The 10,492-nt window shown below is 39.4% G+C and overlaps 2 protein-coding genes across 4 annotated transcripts in view; one reads left to right on the top strand and one right to left on the bottom strand.

Annotated features, from left to right (window-relative positions):
* The window catches only part of LOC137978848 (uncharacterized), a 6,275-nt gene extending 1,390 nt beyond the window's left edge, over positions 1-4,885 (top strand). The window contains exons 2-5 of the mRNA XM_068825958.1: positions 1,100-1,197; positions 2,694-2,745; positions 3,426-3,516; positions 4,092-4,885. Coding sequence (XP_068682059.1) covers positions 1,100-1,197; positions 2,694-2,745; positions 3,426-3,516; positions 4,092-4,239 — 389 coding nt within the window. The 3' untranslated portion in view covers positions 4,240-4,885. The remainder of the gene's footprint in view (positions 1-1,099; positions 1,198-2,693; positions 2,746-3,425; positions 3,517-4,091) is intronic.
* Positions 4,886-5,164: 279 nt separating this feature from the next.
* LOC137978843 (very-long-chain (3R)-3-hydroxyacyl-CoA dehydratase-like) lies at positions 5,165-9,449 on the bottom strand. 3 transcript variants are annotated; one of them, XM_068825950.1, is made up of 3 exons: positions 9,333-9,449; positions 7,279-8,243; positions 5,165-5,753 (listed from the first exon to the last, which is right to left on the bottom strand). In XM_068825950.1, exons 2-3 carry the CDS (start codon positions 8,192-8,194, stop codon positions 5,545-5,547), a joined length of 1,125 nt encoding a protein of 374 aa, XP_068682051.1. In that variant the 5' UTR covers positions 8,195-8,243; positions 9,333-9,449; the 3' UTR covers positions 5,165-5,544. The 3 variants fall into 3 exon arrangements, with proteins under 3 accessions (XP_068682051.1, XP_068682050.1, XP_068682052.1); XM_068825949.1 differs by having other exon boundaries at positions 9,239-9,366; XM_068825951.1 differs by lacking the exon at positions 9,333-9,449 and adding an exon at positions 9,060-9,172.
* Between the last annotated feature and the right edge of the window lie 1,043 nt (positions 9,450-10,492).

Genomic DNA, 10,492 nt, shown 5'->3' with positions numbered 1-10,492 from the left:
CCATTTTGAATGCATCAAGATGCTAGCCTCTGGAAGGACAATGGCTGAAGCTGTAAGAATTTGACCTTCCTTTGGTTCATGGTCTTGATCTGTTCTTATGTGCATCATGTATAACTGGTGCAGCCTATTGTAGAAAATTTATTTTGATGATGGGCTGTTACCAGCTTCCTTTTTCAATATCATCACAGGTGTTCAAACCCCGTTGAAGTCCTGAATTTTTCAGGCTTCTCTACGCAATTGCAAAAATTGTTCTCATAACTGTGAAGATCGTAGCTTTACTTGATTTCATATCCGCAGTTCATATATGATTCATTTCATATACCATTTCATCACTGATTATTAGTTTGGCTTTGTTTATGATTTAGGCCGCATACTTCCCTTGTCACGAATTGTCAATTGACGAATTGTTGTCTCTGGGCATCCCTTTTGTCTTTGTTTGCTAAATTCCTGAGGCAACTGTGTAAAAACTGATTTCAGTGGTCATTGAAATAAGCAAAAAAACTTATTACATTCATTTTGCAGGGACATTACTTAACAACAAAACAGCGAAACACCAAAACAAAGCACAAAAACACCATGTATGGCCCCACCATACATTGAATACTAACCGACAAAGGATGGATTTGAGATTAAATATCATTTTACGCCTAATTAGGCCTAAAACGTTATTGCTCCTAATCTCAATCTTCATTTTAATCCTAATCTTAGTAACGTTAAGTCTGCTACGACTTAATCTCAGTGAAATAGGAGCAATAAGGTTTTAGGCCTAATACCTAAAACAATAGACCTTATTCATAAATGGCGGTCACATTTATAATTCTTTTGTCCAAGTGCAAATTAGCCTACCAAGCCTCATTTTAGAGCAAGAATTCTTTTCAATTCACTGTATGGTATCGAGGCTTGGTAGGCTAATTTGCACTTGGACAAAAGAATTATAAATTGACCGCCATTTATGAATAAGGTCTATATTTAATGTCAAATCCAACCTTTGTCGGCTTGCTTACCGAACATGGCTGTCATACCAGGAGAGAGACCCTGGGGACGAAGTTGGAGTTGGCAAATTTAAAAACCATTACATTTTCCATTTCATGTTTGTCAGCTCATTTAACAGTGGGGGATATGCTGGATGGTTTTATTTTGGTGACTAGGCGTGGTGATTGCATCTACTCATGGGGCAAACTGGAAGACCTTGATGAGGTAAGTTGTATTATGGTCTAGAAAAATTAAGAAAATCCTAATACATAAGAAAAGGATGAAAAGAATGTTCTGTCAATAAATTATGTAATCAATGACTTCATGACAGATGAAACTATTCTTAGTATTGTATTGTGTTATTTATTTAAAATAGGGTACTGTTTCGTAACTAGTTGAGGCATAATGTCAACTAGATGATCTAAGAGCGTAAGTCAAGCTCTAGGAATGCAGAATTCAATCAGTTTTAGTTTTTAGATCTTGTTGGGTTTGAAAGTCCATAAATCTATGTTCACTTCTCCAAGAAGGATATTGTTTAAGGAGCAATAAAATTCATAAAACATTAATGCTTTCGATTATTACTATTTGATTGTAGACTGTACTTGGCACAGTTGACAGGATTATGTGATGAAGCAAACTACTTGACAGGCTTTCAACAGCCAAGAGAGCTCTTTGTAATGAGGCTGACAGGCTCTAAAATACATGGACCAATATCATTCTTAACCATGGACCAACTGTGCTAACACCAGCATCAAAGTTCTAATTAGGACAGCCACATATTAAAAGGCCTTCCATTTTCACCAAACTGGACAAACTGTATAAAACTGGCCCCAGTTGTTCAAATGATGGATAGCGCTATCCACTGGATAAATCACTATCCAGCGGATAAACACTAGCAAACCCGATTGATTTATCTAGTTGATAGCGCTATCCATCGTTTGAACAACTGGGGCCTGCATGTTAAGTTATTTTCGAGTTACAATTGTAACAGAAGAGAGCCAAGATTCATGGGGATTATTTGCATGTTTTTGCTCAAAGCAAAGGAAATGCAAGTCCCTTAAAGTACCCCTGTGACCAAAAAATCAATTCATATTTTTCTTTGGATTTCAAAACTATGTGAACAAAACACTAAGTGACCTACGTTTTAAGCCTTGATTTCAAAAAGACACCTTTATTTTAACTGTAATTTTCCTATTTAATGGTCTGCTTTTACTAACATTATGTTCTTGAGAGAGCTGGATCGAGGAGAAAATGACGTCAAAGGCTCACTAGTTTAAGAATGCAATACATGTGTACGCAGCAGAATTAATATCCAGCATGGGGGTTTTGGGTTTTCAGACTTTTAAACTCACGCTTTGCATATATAATAAGCTGCGTTCACACGCTGAAATTTTAAGCTAGTGTCAGCCTCTGATGTCACTTTTCCCTGGATCCAACCCTCTGAGATCCAATCCGTCAGTTTTGAACGTGAGTAATGGCAGACCGTGAAATCCAAAAGTTACACTCAAAGTAAACGGCCTTTGGATAAAAATCAAAACTCGAAATTTTGCCAGTAAGGTGTTAAGCAAACACACTTTCAAAATCTGAAGGAAAAAAGAAGTGGTTTTTTTGATCACAGGGGCACTTTAATTAACCTCTACTCTGTTCTTTTGTTAGCACAGAATCTGGAACTAGCCAAATATTACTGTAACAGCATTCCTTGTTTCTTACTCTTTTTACAGACATATTTCTCTCAGTTTCTCGTTATTTTCAGTGCAACAACTGAGGAGCAAGGTAACTGATATCACAAATTCTGTCCCTTTTATGCTGTTAATATGCAAGCCATGCAAACTTGGAGGGGGGGGGGGGGAGGGGGAGGGCTCCTCTGACAATCCACTGAACTTGACTTCTGTGGTTCACAGCAGTTGCCTCCTGCCACTGAGGTGGGTTAAATCAATAGCAATAATTTCTTTTGTTGCCTTGTATTCATATCCCACCAGCTTCAATATAAGAACAAAAAAGTGGCACACGAGGCGATAGGCGAGTGTGTCACTGATGCTCTTACCACATTTTGACGTCTTCTGTGATCTATTACTGAACAGACCCACAGCAACATGGAATCTATGTGTTAAATGGCATTATAATATAATATAATATAATATAATATAATGAAGAATTAAACTTTATTTGCATAAAAGCTGATGGTGACGTCAATTGTGGGTCTATCCTCTAACAGATCATTGGCAAGAACTAATCAAAATGCAAGAATAACTTGGGTTATTATATAAAATTATTTTGAATATATGTGTACCAAAATCTTTATCATTTTCCAACTTGAAGTTGTTTTTTTCAGTCATGTCGCATTAATTTCATTTACCCGATTATCTACCCAGCTATGGTAAGGGCAGGGAGAAGGGACATGCTGTATCCCTATGATTTACCCTTTTCGCTTTTGCAATAACCATTCTTTCCAGATGCAGCTCTTTGCCAGAAAGGATTTGTGTTGCAAACTTCAACAGATATGCATGAGAAAAAATACATCATTTATAGCAAGAGCTTTTGCAGGTGAGTTTTGGTGTGAACCCAATTTTGACAAATAAGAATTCAATCTTACACAAAAGTAATCACTTGCAGGCACCAAGTAGAAAACCACTTGAGTGAGTGATGTACAGTTTTTTAACTACTATGTCTAAGTTCATGTTTACTGTTTTAAGTTGATTTTCAACACATCAAAATTGGGGTTTGGTTATTTGCGGTATTGGATGTGGGCTTATTTGAAAGGTGCAGGAGACTTTGAAACCAGTGTAAAACTTCTCTTTTGGTTCAGTGGGTGATGTCACAATATTTTAATTCTTGCAAGTACAACTGGGAATGAGCAGAGGTGTACAAATTGGCCAGTTTCCAGCCAAAATAAACGCCTCCATTGTAATCATAGCAGTTCTTTCAGTGCACTGTTCATTAGAGAATATTTGTCTCCTCACAGACATCTAATGAACATGAACCCTTAACCAGGCTGGAGAGCTGCTACACCACTGCAAGGCTGGGCATTGGTCTTGTTATTCTTTTGGAGCTTGGATGGTGGGATTTAACATGAAAATGATTATTGAAGATGACTGTCTTGTTTTTACTTTTCCCAACAGTGTGTATGCAGTCACACGTGCTAATAGGTCTGGCGTCATTGCCTGCAGCCTACCCAATGGTGTTCTTGTGGCAACATACTCATTTCCATGCACCAGTGTCAAGGCCATAGAAATTGTGGAAAAGGCCTGTGAGCTTCTTCGAGGATGAGACTGTACATTTGGCCGTCATTTCTAGTGTCAAGACTTCCCTGCAGGAAAGAAACAAAGAAACAGTGGTATGCAAGGGAAGGGAATTGAAAGGCCAAAGCTAGCAATCCACTGAAATCTGATTAGTGGCTCATTTAGCCACATGTTTAGTGGCCTCATAACCTCAAGAAGAACGTCTGGTAACTTGAGAAGGCTTCCAGCTTCACCATGTCCATCCAAGGAAAAAAAACTTTTAATTCAAAACATTGTAATGCAACAGTGTGAGATTGTTAAAAATAGTTATCTAGGTAGATTTCCACCACAGCTTGATTCTGGAAACGGCAATCATGAGAGAGGAAGCTGACAATCGCTCCCTAAAAGATGATGAAGTGGAGGGATGATGGCAATAATACCGCTTTGCTAATGACAAATTTAGCAAGGCTTTTGACACTGTTCCTTATTGATTCCTTTTAGCCAAGCTAGAATGGGATAACAGAAACTTTGAGTCTGTGGATGCAAGGGTGGCTCACCAAACATGTACAATCCATCCAACAGAAAGGTGTAACTTCAGATCTCACGTTCTGCAGGGCAAGTTGTTTTTGGTCTCCGTGTTCTTGCTCCCCACTTTTTTTTAAAATAAAATTATCTGATCTTGTGGTCCTTTCATGGATCCCAGAACTCAAGAGAATATTTTTGCAAACACTTTCAAGTCACAAGAACTTTTAGAGTTTCAGACTCACAATAGAATCTTTTTGCACAGTTCTTGGACCAGAGTTTACTTATTTCTGTTTTGTTCCTGCATTTGAAAGAACTGAATAGCGTTGATAGCAGATGAGCTACAAAGAAGGGCACTTAAATGTTTGCTTGCTAGACACATCACATCCTAGGTTGCTAAATCTTGGGTCGGTGAGGAGACAAAACTACACTACAGTAATTTTTTACTCAAATGCAACTGGCCTTCTTTTTTTATTCCAAATAAACTCATATGCGTGGTTGTTTGGTCGATTATGAACATGAAAATGACACATTTTCAGTGCATATAAGTGTTCACTTGAGAACCCATAAAATGCCTCAAACGCAGCCTTGTCTATTCAATGTTGGCAAAAGACTCCTCCTTAGCTCTACTGAGTACAATAGGACATTTTCATGATGACAACCACTACCAGAATCTGTCGGGATTGGTTTTCTTCTAGTAATTATTGTCATTGTTGCTGAAACCCTCTAAAAATACATGTAAGGGAGTCTTTGACAAGAAAGAAAAACATTTAATGAACTTGTATATTTTGCAGTAGAATAGTAACATCTTGAAAGTGCCCTAAGTCCGTCTTTAACGCATCTTCCTTTTGCGTCTGCCATATCGTCGCTGCCGTAGAATATACATATGCCGCATCATGTACCAGCCTCCTGCTAGTAGCAGCACAAGATAAACACGCAGAAACCATGAAAAGCTAAAACTGACGTTAAAGGCATTTGGGAGGCTGAAGGAGAACCTCTCAGATTTATCCAACAAAGGAATGGCCCTCCATATCAGTATACCTGAGAAGGCAGAAAAGGTGTCCATTAAAGTTTTGTAACAATAGAAAAAAAAAACTAAATATCAATACGTTTGGCAGAGAACAATATCACACATAAAGGTTGAAAACCTGTAGGTGGCTATCGAGTTATTTTAGGCAGGCTCAAGAAAGAGATTCAAGTTTGAGGCCTTAAAAACTTCCAGATGCACGTGAGTATTTACTAAAGACTTTTTTGACAACCTCTTCATCTCAATTAAAGGTTACGTTTATACAAACGTTGGCCGTGTAGCACTTATATTTTAAACAGAGTTAACTGAATAGAGTGTAATGTGAAGTGCTAGATTTTTATCCCATATGAATCATGTGAGCGTTAGCCCTACTGATGGAAATGGGCCCTTACAAGGACAGAGAAAAACTCTGACCAGGGTGGGAATTGAACCCACGACCTTCGGGTTTGATCTCCGCCGCTCTACCGACTGAGCTACAAGGTCAGACAGGAGCAGGTCGTGGGAACTGAAAATGTTAAAGTCACGGCAATGAACATGTGCAAGTACAAGGAAAGGTTACGTTTATACAAACGTTGGCCGTGTGGCACTTATATTTTAAACATTCATCTCAATGACTAGTAACATGTATGTCCCCTTTAACCCACTGACTCCTAGGAGTAAGACTTGATAGATTTTACTCTGTTTAACGCCAGAGAGTGATATTACGGTAGTTTACTTGTCAATGGGGTAGCAGTTTAGGAGTCAATAGGTTAAAGCTCAAAATAAAGGAACCCCTCTTAACCCATTGACGAGTAAAATACTGAGTCTGGCAGGTTTCGGCCGGTTTGGATGTCAAAGGGTTAACATTACAATAAATATATAAAATTACTATTAAAGAACCTCAACACAAAGAGAGCTTGAAAAACAACTTCCTCATTTTCATAGCTAAATTATTCACGTCGCACTTGATGCAATGTTTATATGGTCCTTACCTAAGCAAATTAATGAAGGAAACCAATAAGCCATGTGATATTAAGGCATTTTCTCCTGCCCTGAGCATAGTTAACCCATTTACTCCTGGGAGCGAGACTTAACAGATTTTACTCTGTCTAATGCCAGGCAATTTTACTCCTCAACTGGGGGCGTCCTGGGCCCCTTTTTTCTCAAAAGTCCCGAAACTTTACAGGCCATTTTTGGGTGTCACCATTCCCTTTGTATCTCAAGAATGGAGAGAATTTAAATTCCTCAAACCTCACAGTTATTTTCCTTTTTGTTAAAAGATCGGGTTTCCAAAACAAGCGGTTGGCAATTTCACAGATGGCTTTTCGGGACTTTCAAGAAACGGTCCCCTGGAGCGCATGAGGAGTGAATGGGTCAAGCAAAAAATTTAAACACAAAGACGCACTATAAAAGGGGTCGCTTCACATACGTACTGCTTTTGTTCGAATTCATTCAAGAATGACTGATTAATTATCCAAGATGGTTTGTTTTGCAAACTAATGTGGTTCTTGGTCTTCATTGATGCAAACATTGTTAGCAAGGCTAATGCTTTTCCCTTACCTTCGAAGAGTATACCCAATGGATAAAGAGGAATCCACATTGTATACCGCAGCCAAATCAGCGGTTCAATCCTCTTGCTAACAACTTGAGAGGCATAGAATGGATATCTGACAACTTCAATGAGTGACCAAACAAGGAAAAGGCCAAATACAGCAGCTTGTTTGTGAAGTTCCTCGTGTGCAACCACCACCAAAAACAGAACCATGTTTCTTCCAAACACTTGCATAAAGGGAGCCAAAACACCAGTTTTTACCAACCCCAGGAGAGGGTTAATGACCTCCAAGAAAGCAGCTAACTGACAAGAAGCCAGAACATCACTAACAGCATCATAAGCTTCGGCAAATGCATCTGTGCCATGGAAAAGCACACGGGACAACAGCACACTAGTTATGTAAAGGTAGAGTCCTCCTTGCATGACATTGTAAACCATAAGATAAAATATTCTGACAAATCCTAAAACCTCTTGTTTGGTTTGGTTGATTTGGTTTTCCAGCTCTAACTCTCTAGCATCGCTTGCTGCCAGAAATTTATCTATTTCAGCTCGTTCTTCTCTCTCGCTTCCAGATGTATCTTCAATCTGCCATCGATCAAAGTTAATCTTCAACCATGCCGGCTTCTGCTCATCTGCCAAAAGACGAGGCCAAAACTCGTGTTCTCCTGCTAACTTGGCAATGGAAAATTCAACATAACGGTCCAGAACTTTGTGGCTACTTGCCTTTATGTCAACTGGCCTGTAAAAGTTCAGGTCCACGTGATATTGTTGCTCTCCTCTTGCTCCACGACCAAATCCTTGAAATACCAGTCGTGTACTTGTCAATTCTACAGCAGGGTATTGTACATCAGAAAGTTCTAGTGTCAGAAAGAGCTTCTCTTTGCTTTGGGCCCAACGTATAATTGGCTTGAATATCGCTGCCATCTGTTAACTCCCAGATGGTCTCACCAGAAAGATATTTTGTTGAGTAAACCTGTGCAAAAAATCCACAAGCAACGTTTCAGCAGTTTTTTCACTTTTTTAGCGGTTTTGAAATGTCTAAGGAAAACTCTGCTTTGTCAGAACATGCTTGCCTGACCAACCATACAATTGGGTGGAGTAATTAAAAAATAATCACCACCAACAGGCGGTACCATCAAGGCCTTTGTTTGAAAGCTTGGCACATTAATTCCACCCACGCCCCTTCGAACCGTGATGATGGCAGTCTTCTACCAAACACCTACTTACACCTCATTAGTAAGAAATGATGCTAATTAGTGAGGTATAAAAGGACTTGCAAAACAGCTTTACATCACCCCTGAAGTAGACACTAAGGAGGAGTGTTGAAACATTGGATATGGAGCTGTAACTTTAAGTTGCTTTCATTTTAAGCCAGAGTAGCATAAAATTATCTTCGATTGTCAACCTAGGTCGGGTTGCTCAAAGCCTCATTTGCTAACTGGTGATTAAGAGGTATCAAAACCTCTAGGTTTCCATGGTATTTAACCCTGGTTAAGGCAAAGCTGCATTGTGAACTGTAATCTTTCATATCTTGCAAATCTGGGCCCGGTTGTTCGAAAGCAGATTTGCTTCATGTTTTCAACTTTTTGATGAAAGTTTCATTTGCTGATTTTTGTTTTTTCAAGATTTACTTCTTCTAATGTAAAGTTGTGCCGAATATCAGCGTTGAACAGCATTTGGGAGTAGAGAAATGAACTCCTTGGTTAATTTTTAACCTGGGATTAGCGTTAGTCGGCTTTTGAACAACTGGGCCCTGTTCATGATGTACGCTTTCTAAGAGAGGTTAGACCTGGGAAGAGAAAAATCTTCAAAGAAATATAAACTCATTGCCAATTCTCAGCTGGTAACAATGCGGCGACTGTCCACAATAGATCAACGAGAGTGTAGAGCGATGTCTTGCATCTTGGAAAGAGGGAAAAAAAGAGACTGAAAGCTTTGTATGAAAATGGAACTTTGCTTAAAACCTACCAGACAGTGACGTGAACTGTTTGGTGATTTAAGAACGCTGTTAAATCGCTAAAGTGCTTCCAAAGTTCACAGAAATAAAATGATTCTCACATACCTTTTCACAAGTACTAGCTCGCACTTCGTTACCCAGTCTTTTCTCTCTAATAGGCCCATTCTCATTCCCAGATCTAATCGTTTCTCTTAGCCGGCAGAGGTCATCTACAGATGGTTTCACGTGACGTCATTGCCGCCATGTTGGTGGACGAAAACAAAGATCTCTCATTAGCGTCTTTTGTTCGTCCACCAGAAGTCGTACGTTTCTCTTTTGTTATTGGTGTCTCCAGAGATTGAAAACGGGGCAAGTCCAGAGATTGAAAACGTCCTATAAGTCGTCAGTAGTACCAGTCATTCCAACCCCTTTTGAAGGAAAAAAGGGAGTATTTTTTAACGCTGAGAGCGCTCACACCCCCCGGGGGGGAGGGGGGGGGGGTACTTTAGGAATTTCTGGGTGGGGATGTGTCGGTGGGACCCTGGAACCCTTACCCTATACCAGAGCTAGTTTCAGCTAGATTTTGCTACCCTATACTAGAGTAAACTCCCCATATGACTCCTATCCTAGAGCTGTTTTCCAGAAACTGAGGTCACTAGCACAGTCTAAAGCAAAGCCAAAACAAAACCTTATACCACAATCACTTCTTCCTTAAAAAAGGATTTATTTATACTTGTCCAGCAATGCCAAGCACGTACGTACGCATTATCAAGACAATAAATTGTTTAATTTTAACCAGTATTAATACCACCGATTTCCGTCTGAATCCCGATTTTTGACAGTTACTAATATCCAGTAGCGTTTTATGATAGTCATCTATCAACGATGTTGAGGCTGAGTCGAGAAAATTTAAACTTGCCCATTTCATTTTGTTATATTTTTGAGTAGCAATTCCTGGTTTCCTTAGTCTAGATAAAATCTTCAACCAACTGGTCAGTTTCACGAAAAATGATACTCTATTCTAGACCCAAATGCTCTGATTTATATACCCTATGCTAGAGTAAACTGCCCTTCACAGTGGCACATACCTATGTAGCCCATATATGGCAGTACCCCCCCCCCCCCCCTACCGGGCTCACACGAGCCTGTAGTGAAAGGGGGTCTTGGGGTATCCCAAGTGGATATCCCAAGTGGCATTTCCTGCATTTTTGGAAAAGTCTATGCTTGTCTTCCATTTTTGGAGCTGCTAAATGAAGTAAGACTGCTGGCCTTTTAAGTCGGCGCAT

Source organism: Montipora foliosa, chromosome 12 (genome assembly GCF_036669935.1).
Source record: "Montipora foliosa isolate CH-2021 chromosome 12, ASM3666993v2, whole genome shotgun sequence".
In the NCBI taxonomy this organism is placed as follows: Eukaryota; Metazoa; Cnidaria; class Anthozoa; order Scleractinia; family Acroporidae; genus Montipora; species Montipora foliosa.
Note: the sequence above shows the minus strand (reverse complement) of the source record. Positions and strands in the feature narration are given on the sequence as shown.